Source organism: Pogonomyrmex barbatus, unplaced genomic scaffold (assembly GCF_055798465.1).
Source record: "Pogonomyrmex barbatus isolate J1 unplaced genomic scaffold, ASM5579846v1 scaffold3, whole genome shotgun sequence".
Taxonomy (NCBI): domain Eukaryota; kingdom Metazoa; phylum Arthropoda; class Insecta; order Hymenoptera; family Formicidae; genus Pogonomyrmex; species Pogonomyrmex barbatus.
The window spans coordinates 13894622-13917043 of NW_028297127.1; the positions used below are offsets into that span (position 1 = coordinate 13894622).

Genomic DNA, 22422 nt, shown 5'->3' on the forward strand with positions numbered 1-22422 from the left:
TTCGTAAGTAAATATATCTTTATAAAATGATTCTTTTTTTATTTCAATTACAACAATTTCAATGATGAACACCTTGATATCCACGTTTTGAACCATCCATGTTGAATGTTATCTATAGACTGATGGCTGTTTCTTTTTCAAGAAATAAGGTTATCTCCTATTTAGCAATAGATATTGTCTGCGCATGCTCTCAATAATTCTTAAGGAGAATGAAATAATCAACTTTATTCACAGTATTTTAAATATTCTATATTGATCTTTCACATTTCTGACAAGTTTTCAGTACCAAACATTTAGAAATAAAAAATTTCTAATAACAGATAGGTATTATGTTGATAAAAAAAAATGCGTTTATATACACCCGTTGTATTCCCACGCTTTAACTGTAGCTTATATACAGCGCTATATGCTATAGATATTAATATATTTTGTAGAATGTATCATATATCACTTATTCGTTTTCATTGAGTATACATCAGAAAAGATATAGTCGCAAAAATTAAATTGCTGATATTGAATTTTTAAAAAATAAAAAATGTACTTTTAATATATTTAATAAATTTTAATGTATTTTATGTTTAATGTATTTTATAGATTAAATTTATAAAATTATGTTTTATAAATTAAATTCTAATAGCATATAAAATAATTAAATGACAAAGAATATATAATTAAATTTAAATGTTTAAATAAAAAAGTTAATCTCTTAAATGTTGAAGTATATTTAGATTTTACTTGAAAATATGTGAAGTATACTCTGATATATACTCTGATATATTCATTTAAAGTATTAAAAACAAACAAATAATAAACGTTAAACTAATAATAAATAATAAAATAAACTAATAATAAATGTTAAACAAATAATAAATGTTAAAATAATAAATGTTATATTTTATTGCTATTCTAATTAATATACATCTGTTACATTTTATTATTACCTACTTGAAAATTTATTACAACCATGCCTTTACATCATATCCCTTTTCTTTTATCACATTCCTTTTATCACATTCCTCTCGTGAAATTTTCTGCTCCAAATATTATACTAACATAATTTTGACACTTCTTCATCCTTGATTTGCCAATAGGAAGGATATGTAACCAGCTGACGTTTTTAACAGCTATAATATATTCTCTATATAGGTAAGTGAATTAATTTTTTAATTTATAAATATGCAATTGATTAATTACTTGATTACTGATTATAGATTGACACGTTATTCTTATAAAAATAATTAGAAATATATATGTATATATAATCTTTTAATGCCTTAATTTGATGTTTGTGTTTTTTAAATACTCCAAAATAACTAAAAATTAGATTGTATTAAAAAATGTTTTCATCTATTAAAAGAAGTTTTATAAAAGTTAAGATATGAACATTGCAGAAATTACGAAGGACCCCGCATAAAACCACGAGAGTTTGGTTCACTATAAAATTGGCTGAAATTTTAGTATTCTTGACTTACTGATCAAGTTTCTTTAGGCACAAAGCATAAAGTAGCATATTATTTAACTCCTTCTCCACATAAAAATACACACATGCACAAGCAACATATATACACATAAATCTTTCTCAAATGTGTAGGTAAATCGCATATTATTATCTAAAATCTTTCGATTTATTATAAAAAAACCGATTTGGAACACTACAAAAATAAATATAAAATACAACATTTCAAACGGCTGTAGCAAAAAATTAGCTATTTTTAAGTTTTGTGCCTAAGGAAATTTTTGATCCGCAAGTCAAGAACTATTACATATTTTAATTTTTTAATTAATTTCATAGAGAGCCGAAAACCCGTGATTTTGTGCAGGGTCCTTTATAATAAAAAAAATTCATAAAATTTTAAATAAATTATTAATAATCTTACACTGCAAAATGTAGTCATAGTAAGTGGAAATATTTTTCCTGCAGTGATGCGAAAAGGTTGGCTAGTTCGTATCAATAATAAAATAAGAGTCCTTGCCTTTTTCGGTTCTAATTTATACCATTCAAGATCGCACATAGTACGATACAGTCCTTCGCACTTGATACATATACATACACATATACATATAAAATATATAGATTAATTTATTGATAGTTATGTTATCTTAATATTTATATAACATGTGTCGGAACAAGAAATATATAAATTATTTTTAGAAATTGAGTTTGTAACTCACTTGCATTGTTACTATCTCCCCGGCACCACAATAAAGGAAAGTATGCGTAAGCAAAATGGTGATACCAACTATTGGAAAACATAATCGTCCAATTGACAAATCATTTTTTTCGGTCATTACCTGAACAATATACTTTGTCAATTAATAAAAATTAGTTAAGTCTAGTTAGTACATCAACAAACTGCACATTTTAAAATAAAAAAAATTAAAATAATACTTTCTGATAAATAAAAATATAAAAGAAGCATTAATGTTTTTGACATCTTGTTTAAACTTACACTAAGTAATAAAAATCCATGTAGACAAAATACGATACCAAAATAAAATACTAAGCCCAACATCATTAAAGTAAAGGTATTTTCAACGATATTTGCAAATCTACAAAAATGTTTAAATTACAAATTTAAATGTTTTAATAATTTAAATAATTTTAATAATTTGATATTAAAGCCTTATATTAATAATAACTTATAGAAAGATTTTTCAATAACATTTTGCTTTTTTATTTATAAAAAAGTAATTATTGAAAATACTATTTTATCACATGTTTTTGTAAACACATGTTAATCTATATGTTAGTTTATATTTATTTTTTATATTTCTTAGAATTATCCACTTTTCAATAAAAGTGATAATAAAAAATGTTATAAAATCAGAAATAAAATGTAAATAAGATAATAGTATCATTAATATGAAAAATATCTTTCATATTTCAAATGTTTATTATTCTTGTAATTTATTATTTTTATAATTTCCAAATGACGATAATTATATAATTCTAAAATTTCTTTAAATTAATTACAAAATGCACAAATGTATTTCATTATTAAATTTATTTTATTAACAAATTACTAAATAAATGTTTTTAAAAATTTTTTAGATTCTATTTGATTATATTCGTTGATTTATTTCGTCATTATATTATATTATAAAATAAAAATATTTATATATATATATATATATATATATATATATATATATATACAGATACCTAATAAGGCGCATATGATTCACCATGTTGTTATTTAGAGCGCAGATGAAATTTTGACACGAAATCAAATCACTAATACGACCTTTAAAATTTTCCAGTTGACCACTGAAATGAAGAATTGCAAGTCCAAGAAAAGCATCTACTGAGGTATAAGTCACAGCAGCCAAGAAAATCGTAATAGCTTGAACGATGTATGTCAGTTCAAATTGTGGGCTCTTATCTATGTTGTAAAAATAGTAAGTCTGCAATGGCAATGGCTTGCCCGGATCCGTGAGGTTTGTCAAATGCCTTAATGATAAGCCAAAATACGGAAGAACGATGACCACAATGAACGCCAATACCATTAGAATATATCCACTGATTACAATTGTTCTAGCAATTTGTGCTTGTCTCATCATTACATCCCTTTCCTTTGTTGTTTTCAATTCCATCCAGTCCTCTGCCATCATTTTTATAATGGACACAAGTGCTTTGAAATATAGCAAAATAATCACTTGCAAGGCCATTACGTAGTATTTCTTGTTTTAAAAATAAGGCAAATATTTTTAAATATATATTAATCATTATACTTTTCATACAATAATTCACATCACGTAAATAATTCAAACCATACCTGTCTGTTTCCACCGCATGATAACAAGTTTCAATGACACCACTAGCAAAGGTAAAGTAATTTGAAGATTGTCTACCACGAGCATCATGTCACCCCAAACTCGTATAAGGGAACATGTAAGAGGTATACCAGAAACAAATGTCACTATAATGAAAATAATAGCCACGCGAAGATCGGAAGCGAATTTATTCTTAATGACTTGATCATTCTTGGGCCATAATCCAACCAATTCTAAACCCAAGCGATTTAATTTAACTGCCCATGTAAAATCTAACAACAAATTAAAGTTATATATTAAATTTTGGTTAAAATTTAAAACATTTTTAAATTAAATAATTTAAAATTATAAATCTAAAATATTCACACAAAATTTTTAGTTTCTAGTATATGTAATTATTGCTTATATATTTCTAGTATTGTAATTATTAGTATATGTAATCAAAATTGTAAAAGGATTTCAAAAATATATCAATTTTATTGCAATATTTAAAAATATCTATTTAAATATATCGCAATTACAAAGTATAATAGTTATATTAAAACTAGATTCTTTTATTAAATATTAATTTCAATTTTAATATATTAAAATCCACGTAATAATTCAGAAAATGTTTAAAAATATCCACGTAATAATTCAGAAAATGTTTATCCACGTAATTCAGAAAATGTTTAAAAATACACTTTTACTTGTAAATAAGATATATACAGATATATAATACAAGTAAACAGATATATAATAAATCTTCGACACCTTTGTATCCTGGATGTCTGGTAATGTCCATGTCGAAGACTAATGTGAAAATGTTCACCCCACTTACCATACATTTCGAAAGAGGATTATTACGCATGTCCGCGAGGGAGTACAACAACCTAACCATTTCGCCGAAGAAACATTAAATATTACGAATGCGCTATCCTCAATTGATAATAGCTGTTCATTTTATTCCTCCAAAACTTTGCAAACATAAAAACAAGTCACAACAGCAATGCCTATACCAATAACAAGGGAGATATATTGTGTTGTGTACGATATGTATATTATCAGTACAATGAACTATATGATAAAAGTTTTTTTATACTTGGTATATAATATTTCACTGGTATATAATATTTCACGACGATCATCACGTCGCGTCGAAAGTGAGAGAATAGCAAGTGTGTGTAGTTTTAGTACTTTACAGAAAAACCGAAAAGAATGCAGACAAAGAATGCAACATAACAGAAAAGATATAGTATTAGCTAATGAATATTATTAATTTTTATTGAAAATACATATTTCTAGATAATATATGTAAATAGATGTATACATTATCGTAACATATGATTGTCTATAAATTTGACATTTACTTGAAACAATATGTATATATGTATATATGTATATGTATATATTGTATATATATATATATATATATATATATATATATATATATATATATGTGTATTCTTTCAAGTAAATTTATACAAATTATATTCTATTATCAATACAATTTTGTAATTATATTATTATAAAAATATTTTATATGTATTATAATAAATTTAATATACATAAAATATGTTTATTTATAAATAATAAGTTTAAAAACACATTAAAATATTAAACATTAATATTTACAACATATAATTTACAATAAACAACAAATATTTACTTTAATAAATATAATTAGTAATTTTTATTTGATATTACTTAATTTAAAATATAATATACTTTTTCTTTCTTTCATTTTATTTTTCTTATCTTAATAAATAAATAATACAGCACGTTTCTTATGATTTAATCTCGTATGGCTAATAAAAATGATATGTAACCAGCCGATGTTTTTAATAGCTAGAAAAATATTCTATAATTTAGTAATGTTATGAAGCAAAAAAAATTGTAGTAACCCCTTCACAGTGTATGTAGCATATATGAATATTTAAAAAAAAATTGATTTACTCTTTCACGATTTGTATGAAATTTGATATTCTAATTTTTGAGAGGCTCGAGCCGTGCCTTGCGCAATCTCTTTTACGACGTTCTAGAAGGATTTTTAATATATATATATTTGTCAGCGACGTTGGAGAGTGTCACCATTGCTGACACGTATCCATTGAAAGGATAAGGCCTCATTATTTTTTTGAAGTACCAGTGTGAAGTTTTAAGAGTTATGAGACACACACACACACACACACACACACACACACACACACACACACACACACACACACACACACACACACACACACACACACACACACACACATTATATTGTATTGTTTATCATTTATGTCGGCTGAAAAAAAGACGTGTTCTAAACTCATCTGATTATTGCGATAAATATTACCATATGCCTCAGTAGTTAAAAATAAGATACCTGTAAGATACCTGTCAATAAGCGAATGATCCAAGTCCGATTTCTAATTGAGATGATATGTTTCGCAATAAGAATTTTCTTATCTGAGATAATAAGAATTTTTAATGGGATTAATTGACTACATGTGTACGATGATTCGAGACTCCTACTCTGATCCTCCCTTCTTTTTTTCTATTTTGGACTAAATCCAAATATAATATCAAAATTTCAAAATTCAAAATGACACAAAAATTTAGAAAAATAATTAGATTTTTATATAAAAATAATTATCTCAAAGTTTTTGAGATTACTGAATCCAAATATAATATTATATTTGGATTCAATAAATATTTTTAAATTTAAAATGGCGAATTCAATATGACGAATCAAAATATGCAAAAATAATTGGATTTTTTTAAAAATAATTATCTTAAAGTTTTCGAAGTCGCTGAATTCAAATATAATAATTCAAATATAATGTCTAAATTTTAAAATTCAAAATGGTGGATTCAAGTTATGGCGGATAAAAGTTTGAAAAAGTAGTTGTTGTAAAAATGAGTATTCTAAAATTGTTGAAATCGCTGAATTAAAATTATATCAGAATTTTGTTATTCTAAATGGAAAATGAAACTTTGCTGAAAAAAACCATTTGATATAATAATTCATTTAAATTTTATTAAATTTTATTAAATTTTATTAATATTATATTAATATAGAGCAATCGTTTATAAATCCTGTTCTCCGCCGAAGTCACAAAACGTGGCGAGTTTTGACTGGCGTTTGATTTTTTAAATTTCATTCTGTTATTTTAAATCTTCCGTTTTGAATTTTGAAATCCTGATCTCAGATTCAGTGATCTTGAAAGCCTTAAAATCATTTTTATAAAAATCCAATTATTTTTCCAAATTTTGATCCACTATGTTAAATCCGCCATTTTGAATTTAAAAAATTTTTGAATTCTGATTTTATATTCAAATTCGGCGACTTCAAAAACCTTAATATTAAAATCATATCGAAATTTAAGGATCTTGTTTTACACAATGATGGCACGAGGATTTCATTTCTATCACACTGCGAAGGGATTAATAAAGTTTATAATTGACAGTTTCAAAACAATTAACTACATTTTTTTTAAAGAAATAGAAACTGTTTTATATTACTAAATGCAATATTATTATGTGTATTGATCTAAAAAAACTTTTTAAACAATATTAAAAATTTTAATATCAATTTTTAATAATAACAACTTTTTATAATTAAATAATACTTTTTTGTTAATTAAAGAATTAAAAATAAATGTAAAAGAAATGTTTTTTCTCCAGAAGCAAAGAATTATCGGTAAGTATAAATTATTACTTATTAATTAATACTATTAAATTTGGTACATATTATAAAAATATTTATATTATATTAAATTATTACTCACGCTGCAAAATGTAGTCATTGTTAGTGGAAATATACTTCCCGCAGTGATACGAAATGGTTCATTAGCACGTATTAAGAGTAAAATAATATTTTTTCCCTTTTTTGATTCCAATTTATACCATTCAAGGTTACATATAGCACGATAAACTGCTTCGCACTTGACATGTAAACATATGTAAATATATATGTTATTTTTATTATTATTTATTCTATAAAGCTGTGAATATTTAACATACCTTTTAAATATAATTAATTAACGTATTTAATTATAAAGTTTTTAGTTCTTTATTTATATTTAAAATTAGAAATGAACATTTAATACAAATTTATAATAAGTATAATAATTTTATAAAATAATTTAGTTAATTTTAATAAATTTTAGTTAAAATTTATAAAAATGATTTGAACAAGGAAAAATTAGAGATATAAATATATATACACACACACACACATATATATATATATGTATATATATATGTATATATATATATATATATATATATATATATATATATATATATATATATACACATGATATCCCAGACCTAATGTTCCAGACTCTGTATATAAAACAATATTTTTAATTATTTATAGAATTATCTTATTACATTAATACACAAATATTAATTGATTAAATGTGATACAATAAATAAAAATAAATACGTACAAATATTATAACTTACATGTCCTGATATAATCTCCCCTGCACCACAATAGAGAATTGTATGTGCCACTAAAGTAAAAATTCCAATTGCTAAAAAACATACTCGTGGAACAGACATGTGATTTATCTCGTCTCCAGTAATTACCTGGATAATACATCTTGATAATTAATAAAAATGTACATTCTTAATTAATTATTTAATTACGTAGATATTAATACATAGATATAGGCCGAGTACATGTTAACTAACAAACTACAACGCGAAACATGGCATTTTCCAGGTTCGATCCCTGGCTGAGGTGATGTTTTTCGCAATATATATTTTCGGCGAGGGGAATAAAAGGGATTTTAATCGATATCGATAAAAATATTGATTATCGAATTGTTACAGAATTGTATACGTTGAAAGTCTGCTAAACCAAAGCACATAGTTGGTAATATAATTAATTGAATTTATTTCAATAAAAGACTTTAGCAACCAAGATCCTGCTTGCCGAGAAAATGCCACATTTCACGTTGTAATTATATAATTAATTTACGTTTTTAATCGTAATTGTTGTGGTTTTCACTTATACTTACAGTAACTAATAGAAATCCAAATAGACAAAATACTATACCAAAATAAAAAACCAATCCCAGCATCATTAAAGTAAATATATCCTCAATATTAGCGGCAAATCTATAAATGTAAATAGAAGCTTAAAAAGATATTATTTTCAAACGAACAAAATATATATATATTAAAAAATTACACTCAAAATGTGTTTAATTTAATATTGTGATATATGCAAATAGACACAAAATTGACATTTTTACATTTATGTCGTCATTGTGTATATTTGTTATTACAAATTTATTTTTCATTTATCTATGTATACAATTTTATTTTTTTTAACTAATTTGTAACATCATCCTGTTTCTTTTCTCTATTGTGATGATCCACAAAAATACCTTATTAACCGTAAATGAGTCTGTACGTAGTTACGCAAAGCAGGAGTAAAGTTTTCAGATGACTTCAAATTGATTAATCGGTATTTAAAGTTCTCCAATTGACCACAGATGTGAAGAATTGCAAGTCCAAGAAAAGCGTCTACCGACGTATAAGTTATTGCGCCGAAAAACATTGTCATAGCTTGAACCACAAGCGCGAGCTCAAATTGTGGACTCTTATCTATATCACAAAAGTAATACGCCTGAAACGGCAATAGTCTTTCGTGATTAGTATGATTTGTTATATATCTGAAATGTAGACCAAAAGAAGGAAGAATAATAAGAACAATAAACACAAATATCATTAGAAAGTATCCACAGGTTACGATCAATCGCGCAGCACGCGCCTGTCTCAGCATCACATTCCTTTCTGCATCAATCTTTAACCCCATCCAGTCTTCTGCCATCATTTTTACAATGTGTGACACAGCTTGAAAATATAAACGTATATCAACTACATAAAAAGTGTCAATTTACTTATAACAATAAGCTCTACAATTATTTATCCTTAATAAACTAAATGCTTTATTGATTCATTTTCTATCAATCTCAGATAGTAAATGAATAATATATCAAAATAAGGTTTAAATATCAGAAACAATAAAATAATTCAATATATTAGTATAAGCCGAATACTAATAAACAACTGAAAAAAAGCATAACCAATTCTTCGGAAGTAGGATCTTAAGTGCGAAATTCTATATGAAATAAATTCAAATAATTATATTACGAAGCATGTGCCATTATTTTTAGCGTGATTGGTAATATAATTATGTGATTTTAAAAATAATTCAGGAAATAAAAAATGTAAAAATGAATAATTTTACACATACCTGTACGTTTCCATCGCATAACAACAAGTTTCAACGAAACTACAGTTAAAGGTAAAGTAACTTGAAGATTGTCTACTATTAGTATCATGTCACCCCAAACTTGTACAAGGGAACATAAAAGAGGAACAACAGACAGAAAAGTTACTACAAAGAAAATCATGCCCATACGAAGATCGGAAATAAAGGTATTTTTAACAGCCTTATTGGTATTGGGCCATAAACCGATTAGTTCCAAACCAAATCGATTTAGTTCCACCGCCCATACAAAATCTAGCAATATTCCAACATTTAAAAATTTAAATGTTTGTTAAAATTCTAATGTTAGATTAAATATATTATATATATTTTACTAAATATAACAAATATTTAAAAACTCAGAAAATTAATTTAAAAATCTTTAAACTTTGGCTAACAATCTATATTTTTTTATAAAATTAACTATTTATTAAAAACTAAAAACTTTTGTAACATAATCATAAATGAAATCATAATTGAAGAGTTTTAAAATCTTAGCATACTTCAAGAAATTCAGAATAAAATTCTTATGCAAAATTTAAACAAAAAAGAACGTACATACAAAAAAAAGATCAGAATGAAAAATGAAAGATCTTTCAAAATATACACATAAGTTTATAGTTTATATATATATATATATATATATATATATATACACAAATTAATATTATTATATAAATATCTAGCAATTTTTTATTTTAATAAGTTTCCTGGTTTTAATATACAGTTTTTTAATGCATTTTAATAATTTAAAAAGTTTTCAAAATAGAAATAACTTTTATTTACTTATGTGATACTTTTATTTATGTGCTACAAATGCTAGATACCTTTATAACCTGAATGTTTGATAAAGTTCATATCAAGACTAATACTCGGAGGAGGAACTCAGTGTTTGCAATTTCTCTGCGCAAGGTAGTTATTACGCATGCTCGTGATGTACAACAAATGGCTACTCCGTCGAAAGACTCATTAAATATTGCAAATGCTATTATTACTTGAAAACAGACCTACAGTTTATAAAGAAACTTTACACGGGCATAAAAAAGTGTCACAAAAAAATATTAATGCAAGTGCACTAAAAAAGAGATCTATAACGTACCATAGCTAACGATAATTTAAGTGTTAAATTTTTAATTAACCTCTATAGAGGTATACAGATAGACACAAAAAAAACTTTCGTCAAAAGAAAGATGATAAATTGAAAAGAATCTATAAACTACGTCTCTATGAATATTCCGAAATTGTATTATATTTTTCATCCGTGTAATAAGAATATATACATATATTCTTTCTGAATTGAATTTGTACGTAGTATTATATTAGGCATTTATAATTTTATAATATATTTTAGATTATATTTTTATAAAAATATTTCGTCTATTATAATAAACTTAAATAAAATATATTTATTTGAGCACTAATTTGTTTATTATATAACTAAAAATTATAAGCTTAAAAATATACTTTAAATCAAAATATTAAACCTTAAACTTATGTCAATATTTATAATATATACATATATAATTTACACTAAATAATAAATTTATATCTATTCTAATAAATATAATCTAATAAATATAATTATTATATTATTTGTTTTTATTTAGTTTAAAATATATTAAACTTATCTTCTTATTTTATTTTTCCTATTTGAATGAATAAATAAAATACAATACAGTTCTTATAAATCAATCTCGCATTGCTAGTAAAAATGATATGTAACCAGCCGACGTTTTTAATAACTAGAAAAATATTCTTTTAATAATACTACAAAACAAAAAAATTTGTTTTAATAAAAATTTTAATTGACTATTTCAAAAATTGATTACATTTAATCTAAATAAAAATTTTTTTGAAAGAAATGGAAGCTATTTTATATTACGCAATGTTATCACATATTTAAATTTAAAAAAGTTTTTAAGTAATATTTTTATAAAATAAAAGTTAAAAATATATTTATATCGATCAGTTACTTTTTATAATTAATTACATAATTAGTTACTTTTTTAAATAATACTTTTAATTAAATAATACTTGTTTTCATTAAAAAATTAAAAACATAAATGTAAAACATAAGAAATCTTTTAAAATATATGATATAAATCACAAGTATGTCAGAATATATTATTATTTTTCAAAAACGAAACATTAGTGATAAGTATGAAATAATATTAAATTTTAAGTATATAATAAAATATTTATAAAATTTTAAATTATTACTCACACTGCAAAATGTGGTCATTCTTAGTGAAAATATTTTTCCCGCGGTGATACGAAATGGTTCATTAGCACGTATCAAAAGTAAAATAATATTTTTTCCCTTTTGTGGTTCCAATTTATACCATTTAAGATTACACAAAGCATGATATACCGCTTCGCACTTGGTACATATAAAAACATATAAATATATTATATCCTATACAATAGAAATATCCAAAATACATCACAGAGATATCCTAAAGATATCGCGATATTTTCAAGATATCCTTGTGATGTATTTTGAACATTTGTGCTGTATGAGATTTTATTCTCATTATATTTTTTACTCATTATAAAGCTGTGTAAATATATATGTAATTTATAAGTTGTATAATGTATAGTATGGTTGGTATATTTTTTAATATAAATAATTAATTAAGATTTAATTTTTTATTTATACCCAAAAACAAAATAAGAAAAACTTTATAAAATGTAATAATTGTATTGCATAATAATAATTTTGATCAAATCATAGAAATAATTAAAAAAAAATAGACATACATAAATTAAATATACATGTATAATAATATTTTTAATTTTTAAAAAAATTGTTTTCATAATGCAAAAATATTAATTGATTACAATGGAAAAAAAAATGGAAATTGAAAAGTATTATTTTGTATTATATTTATTAATGGATACACATTTTACAACTTACATGTCCCGCTAAAATCTCTCCTGCACCGCAATAGAGAAATGTATATGACAATAGTGTAAAAACTCCAATTATCATATAGCATACTCGCGGAACAGACATATGATTAATATCGTCCCCAGTAATCACCTGAATAATAGATCTTGCTAATTAATAAAAATTAATTTTTTATTTAAATATATAATTATTTTGCATATTAAATACATATTTAATTGCTGTTTTCACTAATACTTACAGTGACTAATACAAACCCATATAGACAAAATACTATACCAAAATAGAAAACTAATCCTAACATCATAAAGGTAAATATATCTTTGATATTATCGGCAAATCTATAAATTTAAATAAAAACTTAAAAAGGTTAGGTTAAAGTGAAGAAAATCAAATATACATCAAATATACATGCGTTTAAAAGTAAACTATATCAAATTTAATATTATGATGGTTGCAAATAAACATAATATTTACATTTATATATTTATGTTGAATGTACAATATATGTGCTATTTAAGATTTATTTTTTATTATATCTAAATCAAATTTTGCTTTTTTATTTTAATTTGTAACATTATGTATCTCTTTTCTATTGTGATAATAAAAACTCATACAGACACCTTATTAGCCGTAAATGTGTTCGTATGTTGTTACGCAGAGCGTGAACGAAGTCTCGAGAGGACGCCAAATTGATTAATCGATATTTAAAGTTTTCCAGCTGACCACAAACGTGAAGAACTGCGAGACCAAAAAAGGCATCTACCGATGTATAAATTATTGTTCCTACAAATATCGTCACAGTTTGAGCCATAAGCGCGAGTTCAAATTGCGGACTCCTATTTATGTCGCAAAAGTAATACGCCTGAAACGGCAATAGTCTCTCCTGATTCGTAAAATTTGCTATATATCTGAAATGTAAACCAAAAGAAGGAAGAATGATAAGAAAACTAAACATAAATATCATCAAAATGTATCCACAGGTTACGATCAATCGCGCAGTACGCGCCTGTCTCAGCATCACGTTCCTTTCTGCGTCAATCTTTAATTCCATCCAGTCTTCTGCCATCATCTTTATAATAACTGAAACAGCTTAAAAATATGAACTTATATCAATTATATGAAAATATGAACCTATGTCTAAAAAGTTTTACAATTATAAATTATCTATTTCTCAATAGATTAAAGAACTTTAAATATAATTGATATGTAAGAGCTCGTATAATTATATAACATTAAAAAGAAAAAAGGCTAAAAAACGAGCATAAAGAATATAAAAATTTCAGAGTAAGCAATATATTGTAAAGTTAGTAAGCAATATATTGTAATAAAACCGCATAAGAAAAAAGTTGACAATACATTAATATTAAGGCTCCTGACTATATTCGGCGAAGAATTCTGCGTTGACGATAGCGACATAGCGAGGGAAAATAGAAGCTCATACATCTCTGTTCATCTTATCCTTGTCCTTGTTCATTTTTATACAAGTGACATGCGAACATTAAAATTTTTTATAACGACTATTTTCGTTATTGTGTGCTTAATCGTACATATATGACTTGTTTCGTATTTACTAAAGTTGTAAAAATGAGCGGCAGCTAAAATTATCATAGTCCTAGGAAGGGAAAGGATAGCAGCCACGCATTTTCACAAGTGTCTTAAAGCCATATCAGATGTTATTTTAGTCAAATCGCCGTGATGGTTATTTTGGTCATCGCCGTGGTGGTTATTTTGATCATCGCCGTGGTGGTTATTTTGATCATCGCCGTGATGGTTATTTTGGTCATCTCTTTATTTGCAAAATTACCGTCATAAACTTTATTGTGTCATTTCTCGCCTATAACGTCACGATTCCAATATAGCCGCGGTGACTAGGAGCCTTAAACGTTTCGGGCTATACTGAGCCTTCTTCAGTAATCAATCAAAGTAAATAAGTATGCTTATATAATATATAAGTAAATAAATATGCTTATATAAAAAGATATTGATCTGTAACAGACACAGTTCACCGGGATCGACAACGTCTTTGCAATCGACACACAGTCGTCACATGATAAAAATTTTAACAATTATTCATCGTTTATAGGCGAGAATAAGTTGAGTCCACAGAGAATTTTTTTTATTTGAAGTTATGGAGGTTCTCAAAAAAAAAGTTCTGATATCGACATAGACGATCGGAAATAACATTGATAATATGAGTCTAAAGTAAAACGGATTAAATTAAAAGTAAATAATAAAAAATAAAGAATTAAAGCGATTAAGTGGGAACAATATGTTGTCTTTTTTTATAACTCAACTTACTCAGTATGTTAAAATGGTTTCGTCAATTGTAAAAGGCTATGCCTCAATCGCAATGAGATGCAATTCAAACAGCAAATGTCAGCGACAAACCGAAATTGATGCTTGATTTTAGAATGGACAGACAACAAGGCAACAAAAGATAAAAGAAAGGAACAAACTGAGAGAAAGGAAGTAAAGAGGAAGGAGATTTTGTTTATCTATTTGAAAGATCAACAAGTATATCAAAATAGAAGTCATAAGTAACTCGGTGTCCTTGTTGATGTCTATCTTTTGTTCTTTAATATGTATCATCTCTGAAATTAATCTTTTATGGTAGTTAGATTCAATATTGAGTATTTCAACATTATTCCAATCAAATTTATGATTTTTATTAACAATGTGTTTAGAGATGATCGAATGTTTTAATGGTTCCGATTTTATATTAGACACTTCTTTGTTCTTTAATTCTAGTTTTTAACAATCTTTTGGTCTGTCCAACATATGAAGCCTCACAATCCATACAATTAATCTTATATACAATATTATTATTCATTACTCTTTGATCAACATCTTTGTGGACTTTTATGAATTTACTAAGATTGTTGATCACTCTGTATCCTATGATTTCTGTATCGCTAAAACAGCAAGTTCAGAGATTTCCTTCAGATAAGGAACGATAAAAAACTTTTTCTTCTTTGTACACATAGAATCTTTGGGAGATGTGCTTTCCTTCTCCATACCTCTTTTTTTTCTCTGCCATTAAACAATGTTTTTAGTCTCTGATTTATTTTACTGAAGATGATTTTAAGCGGATAACCATCTATCTATCAGAATGTTGATACATAATCCTAAATTTTTTTGTAAAAACAAGGATGAGTAAAAAGCATCGCTCTATTAATTAAATTGAAAATGGAACCGATTTTATGGATGGTTTGAATTCTTTATTTTTTTTTATCGCTTTAGTTCTTTATTTTTTACTATTTACTTTTAATATAATCTTTTTTTACTTAGATTCACACTTCAATATTATTTCCAATCTTCTACTTCAATATCAAGACTTTTTTTGAGAACCTCCATGACTTCAAATAAAAAAATTCTCTGTGGACTTATTTTCGCCTATAAATGAATAATTGTCAAGATTTTTATCATGTGACGACTGTGTGTCGATTGCAAAGACGTCGATTTCAGTGAGATGTGTCTGTTACGGATCAGTGTTTTTTTATACCGTACATATTTATTTACCACATTGCTTTGATTGATTACTGAAGAAGACTCAGTGTAGCCCGAAACGTTTAATGTTAATGTATTGTCAACTTCTTTCTTATGCGATTTTATTATAATATATTGCTTATTAACTTTATCTGAAACTTTTATATTTTTTGTGCTCGTTTTTTGACCTTTTTTCTTTTTAAAGAACTTTATCAGTATGTTTATTATTTTATTATTAATCTCAACATACATCACCAAAATAAAGTTTAGATATCCAAAACAATAAAATAATTTGGCAAGAAACAGAAAATAAATCATTTTAAACATACCTGTACGTTTCCATCGCATAATGACAAGTTTCAACGAAATTATAGCTAAAGGTAAAGTAACTTGAAGATTGTCTACTATCAATATCATGTCACCCCAAACTTGTATAAGAGAACATAAAAGAGGAATAATGGACAGAAAAGTTATTATAAAGAAGATGATGCTTACACGAAGATCGGAAATGAAAGTATTTTTAATAGTTTTGTTAATATTGGGCCATAAACCGATTAATCTCAAACCAAATCGATTTAATTCCACTGCCCATATAAAATCTAGTAATGTTTCAATATTAAAAAATTAAAATATTTGTTAAAATGATAATGTTAAATTGAATATATTTTGCATATTTTATTAAATATTGACAATATTTTTAAAATTCGGGAAATTAGTTTAAAATCTTTAAAATCTTTAAAAATCTTTGTGAATGATATGATAATCTATACCTTTTTATAGTTAATAATTATTTATGAGTTAAAAATTTTGTAATTTTATGTCTACATCATCATGTTTACATTATCTATATATGTCTACAAATTAATATACATTATGATGTAACAATTTCTTATTTTTAATTATAATTTTTAATATATGTAATAAGTTGTTGATGTACTTTAATAATTTAAAAGGTTTTTATAAAGATACTTTTATTTATTCAAAATATATTATAAACACTAAATACCTTTATAACCTGTATGTTTAGTAACGTTCATGTTGATAACTAATACTGATACGAAGAAATTTACTGTTTGAAATTTCGCTGCGTAAGATAATGATTCGCTCACGCATGTTCGTGATGTAAGTGCAAGAAACGATTATTTTGTCGAGAAATGCATTAAATATTACAAAAGTTGTTACAACTTGAAAGTACATTTATTATTTATAAAAAAAACTTTACGCGGACATAAAAAATTATCACAAGAAATGCGAATACAGGTACATTAATAAAAAAATAGATCTATTTTTGTTATATATAGCAAGTGTATCGAACTTGTTATACAAGTTTTCTCAACTTTATATTTTACTATGCTTTATATTATCTTACATACCGTAGCCAATGATAATAATGTGCGTTAAATTTTTAATTAATCTCTGTAAATGTATTCAGAGGAACATAAGAAAAATTTTCGTTGAAGAAAGACGATATATTGAAAAAGATTCTATAAAATACATCTCTCTATGCATATTCTGAAATTTTATTATAATTTTCTTTCGTGTAATAACGATACGATCATGGAATACAATATCTGCCATACGTAACAAAAACGTTTATGAAGTTATATTTTGTCTGTTTAATATTGTTTGTGTAAGTTACATTAATATTCATAATTAATTTACAATATTACAAATTTTGAGATGTTTTTTTATTTAATTTATTTATATATATTTAATTAATTGTTGTTATTTTAAAAATAATAAATTTTTTAATATGTAATATGATTAAAAAAACATATTTATTTTATTATTTTTCTTGTTTTAATTTATTCCATTTATACAACATTACAAAATGCAAATACATGACTCGATGTTAATGCAAACGAATTCAATGAATAGAAATCAAGAAATAAGAAATAATTGTAATTACATAAAAGTTTATAATGTTGTAATTGAGAATAAGAATATGATAAACGTTAAAACAAATAATACAAAATAATAATACAAATAATACATCTTTCTGATTATAATTTAATTGTAAATATATAATTATTAAATTTTATTTAAAATTTTTTAATTATATATATATATAAAGTTCTTCATTTAATTATTACAATCAAGAACGTATTCTAATTTTTAAATTTCAATCTCGTATTGCAAGTAAAAACGATATATAACCAACCGATGTTTTTAATAACTGAAAAGTAATAAATAAGATTAAATAATGTAATAAATAAGATTATTAAACATATAAAAAAACATTTTAATTGTATATCATTATATCATCAATTTTATGTACTTTTTTCAATTATTAATTATATACAAGAGAATCTTACGCTACAAAATGAAGTCATCGTTAGCGGAATAAATTTTCCTGCAGTAATACGAAGAGGCTCGTTGATTCGTATTATTAATAAAATAAGACTTTTCGCTTTTCTTGACTCCAATTTGTACCATTCAAGATCATAGATGACACGATATATTGTTTCACACTTAACAAATATATAATAAATATATTAACATAGATATATATATATATATATATAGGATATAGATATAGATATATATAGATATAGATATAGATATATAGATATATAGATATATAGATATATAGATATATATAGATATAGATATATATTTTATCTTAGGATCATTTTCATAAATATTAATTAATTATATTTTTGATATTTTTTATTTAAACATGACGTACAACATTTCTCTATTTTCTATTTTATAAAAGATAAATACTGAAAGAAGAAACGAAACTATAAGAAAAAGAAAAAATTAATTTCAATTTTAATTAATCTTTATGCAAATAATTTTATAAAACATACTATAAATTAAATATACATAAAAAAAATTTGAATAACATGATTTATAATAAAGTTAATAAAGATTATTAACTTGTTCATATAAAATCTACAAAAAATAGTTTTTTAATCAAAATATATTATTAAATAGATTGTAAATGCATAAAAATAAATTAATATTAATATTTAATTTCTTATGAATATAAATATATGTGTTACCTGTTTTGCTATTAATTCTCCAGCCCCACAGTAAAGAAAAGTATGTATTAAAAGAGTAATAATACCAATCAATAAATAAAATACTTGAGAAAAAGGAATGTTGCTCATTTCATTGGTAATCAGCTGTAAAATATACATCATCTTATTTGATAAGAACAAATCAGTATAAATTTATGAAATAAATGTATTGTAATTATAAACAATATATAGTAACAATTCTGTATATCGAAACTGAATATTTAATATGACTTTAATGTCTGTAACATATGAACTTACAGTAATCAGCAGAAAACCGTATAGACAGAATACAATACCAAAGTAAAATACAAGACCCAACATCATTATCGTAAATGCATCTTCAATCTTATCGGCAAACCTATAAACATATTTAAATAGGTATCACATCAAATTCAATAAAAAAAAATGTATTTAAATAAAAGTATACTTTAAAGAGGAATCAATATGAGAAAGACAATTAATAAAACATTCGCAAAATTTTAATTATAAATATGTTTAAAATGATGTATAAGAAAGATATTTATAACATTGGTATTATGCAGAAAAAGATATTAGTTATTTAAAAGAAATAAATACCAATAATTCAATTTTTTCCCAGGTTTTGCTGATTCTTATTTTGTGCAATGTCATTTTATTATTATAATTAAGAGCTGCGAAAACCTGATGAGTCGTAGATGAATGATCACGTTGTTACGTAAAGCACTGTTAAAATCTTTATATGAAACCAAGTTGACCAAACGACATCTGAAGTTTTCTAATTGACCGCAAATATGAAGGACGGCAAGTCCAAAGAAAGCATCTACTGACGTATAAGCTACAGCTCCTAAGAAAATCGTTAAGGCTTGAACGATAAACGTAAGTTCAAATTGCGGGCTTTTATCAGTGTCGTAAAAATAATATGCCTGCAGCGGTAACAATTTATCTCGATCTGTCAGATTTGTTATGTGTCTGAATGATATGCCGAAACAAGGAAAAATAATGATCATAGTAAAAATCATTGTCATCAAAACGTATCCACAAATTACAATCAATCGAGCAGTTCGCGCTCTCTTCATCATCACATCCCTTTCTATACTTAATTTTAATGATATCCAGTCCTCTGTCATCATTTTTACAATGGGTAAGAAAGCTTGGAAATACAAGGTGACATATTGCGTAAATATATTATTCATTAATTTACAAAGAAAAAGCAAAATAATTAATACATTATTAAATAATTTAATGTTGTTTTAATTTATGTTATTAAAAAAAAATCTCATATATATCTTTTAATAATTTTAATATTAATACAATACGAAGAGATATGAATAGATACGAATAGATAAAAAAATATTAAATATACAAGCTTAAAGCGTTTAAATAATTTTAGGCCAACCTGATCGTTTCCATCTCATCATAAAAAGTTTCAACACGGCTACCATTAAAGGCAACGTAACTTGTAAGTTGTCTATTACAAGTACCATATCACGACGAACTCGTATAAGAGACAATACAAGTGGAATACCAGTAACAAAAGTTATTAAAATGAAAATTATGCTTATGCGAAGATCAGACATGTAGTTATTCTTAGTTATTTCATATGTTTTAGGCCATAAACCAATTAATTCCAAACCAAATCGATTTAGTTCAACTGCCCATACAAAATCTATAAATAATATAATATTAAAAAATATTTTGCAAAAAGTTATAATGACTTTAATTAAGATTTATTATAATAAATATAAAAAGTATTTAAATATTTATTAAAAAAAAGAATAATTAAAAAAACTCTTTTATATATCTACGATTTATAAAATTAAATATTTATAAAAATTATTAAAAATCTATAGAAAGTTTCATGATTTGATCACACACAATACTAAAATAACTGTCAATTAAAAAAAATTTTAATATCTAGATACGTATTTAAATTTAAAATAAAAATATATAAATTGATATATAAATTAAACAAAAAAAGAGATAAAAATTGTGATAAAAGATAAAAAATTTTTTTAATTACATATATACATTTACAAACAGTGTTTCAAACAATGTAAAAAATTCTTTTGTTTAATAATATTTCTTATTGCAATAATTTTGTATACGTTATTTTTAATAATTTAAAGATTTTTCGATAATGATTTTCATTGTAATTTAAAACATATAATACAAATACGATACCTTTGTAACCTGAATGTTTAATACTGTTCATGTTAAAGGCTAACGTGATAGAACTTGCTTCTTCATCACATAAGACGATCATCGCGCATGCTCGTAATATAAGTACAACAAATGGTTACTTCATCGAAAAATGCATTAAATATTACAAATACTATCCCTCTTGAGTTCATAAAAAAGAAAAAAGAAAAAACTTTAGAAACAGAATTCATCACAAAAAATATCAATTGCTTCGCGTTACTAAAAAGAGAAATACATCGCAATAAGTAACAAGTTGTTCAACTTGTTATAGAAGTTTTTCCAATGTTCTGTATATACCATTAATCAATACTGATAACGTGCTGTTGAATTTTTAATACACTTTTGTGAAAGTAAGAAAGGAATATCAAAAACTCGATCGGAACGACAGACAATACGTTAAAAAAGATAAAACTGATAAACTATAATTTTATGAGTATATCAAATTTTTATTGTAATTTTCTTTAATGTAATAAACGCAATTTTCTATACACAGTTTAATAAGATAACTTATGATTAAGATGCTTATAAAGTTATTCTCATCGTACATTTTATTTACATATATTACATATATGTATATAAGATATTTTACATTATCAGAAATAATATTTTATTATTATAATTCTTAAAAAACTTCTAATTTAAATTTATATATATATATAATTAATTAATTTATTTTAAAACTAACAAATTTATATTTACTACTTTTCCAGAATAAGTAAATAAAAATGTTATTATGTAATTTTAATTTTGTTTTATTATCAATAAAACCGATGTATAATATAGATTTG

The 22422-nt window shown here is 24.3% G+C and overlaps 6 protein-coding genes across 6 annotated transcripts; all 6 read right to left on the reverse strand.

The window, feature by feature from the left end:
* Positions 1–1502: 1502 nt before the first annotated feature.
* On the reverse strand, positions 1503–4573 carry LOC112553061 (odorant receptor 43a-like). Its single transcript, XM_089079063.1, has 6 exons — positions 4528–4573; positions 3777–4046; positions 3164–3632; positions 2451–2550; positions 2173–2292; positions 1503–2033 (listed from the first exon to the last, which is right to left on the reverse strand). The coding sequence occupies exons 1-6, from the start codon at positions 4556–4558 to the stop codon at positions 1827–1829; spliced, it is 1197 nt and encodes a 398-aa protein (XP_088935189.1). The 5' UTR covers positions 4559–4573; the 3' UTR covers positions 1503–1826.
* Positions 4574–7511: 2938 nt separating this feature from the next.
* Positions 7512–10310, reverse strand: LOC112553062 (odorant receptor 10-like; the record flags this gene model as incomplete). Its single annotated transcript, XM_089078770.1, has 5 exons — positions 7512–7688; positions 8215–8340; positions 8775–8874; positions 9147–9615; positions 10019–10310. Coding segments are annotated over 5 exons (1164 nt in total), but the record flags the coding sequence as incomplete, so codon positions are not given.
* A 1691-nt stretch (positions 10311–12001) lies between these two features.
* On the reverse strand, positions 12002–13370 carry LOC112552855 (uncharacterized). Its single transcript, XM_089078771.1, has 3 exons — positions 13164–13370; positions 12951–12970; positions 12002–12449 (listed from the first exon to the last, which is right to left on the reverse strand). Exons 1-3 carry the CDS (start codon positions 13246–13248, stop codon positions 12168–12170), a joined length of 387 nt encoding a protein of 128 aa, XP_088934897.1. The 5' UTR covers positions 13249–13370; the 3' UTR covers positions 12002–12167.
* A 69-nt stretch (positions 13371–13439) lies between these two features.
* On the reverse strand, positions 13440–17048 carry LOC148936094 (uncharacterized; the record flags this gene model as incomplete). The annotated part of the gene is made up of 2 exons (XM_089078772.1): positions 13440–14024; positions 16379–17048. Coding segments are annotated over 2 exons (1161 nt in total), but the record flags the coding sequence as incomplete, so codon positions are not given.
* A 1460-nt stretch (positions 17049–18508) lies between these two features.
* LOC148936095 (odorant receptor 22c-like) lies at positions 18509–19809 on the reverse strand. Its single transcript, XM_089079061.1, has 4 exons — positions 19715–19809; positions 19439–19561; positions 18746–18901; positions 18509–18606 (listed from the first exon to the last, which is right to left on the reverse strand). The coding sequence occupies exons 1-4, from the start codon at positions 19778–19780 to the stop codon at positions 18553–18555; spliced, it is 399 nt and encodes a 132-aa protein (XP_088935187.1). The 5' UTR covers positions 19781–19809; the 3' UTR covers positions 18509–18552.
* A 273-nt stretch (positions 19810–20082) lies between these two features.
* LOC105430480 (uncharacterized) lies at positions 20083–21698 on the reverse strand. The gene is made up of 3 exons (XM_011644066.2): positions 21617–21698; positions 20832–21149; positions 20083–20585 (listed from the first exon to the last, which is right to left on the reverse strand). The coding sequence occupies exons 1-3, from the start codon at positions 21696–21698 to the stop codon at positions 20083–20085; spliced, it is 903 nt and encodes a 300-aa protein (XP_011642368.2).
* Between the last annotated feature and the right edge of the window lie 724 nt (positions 21699–22422).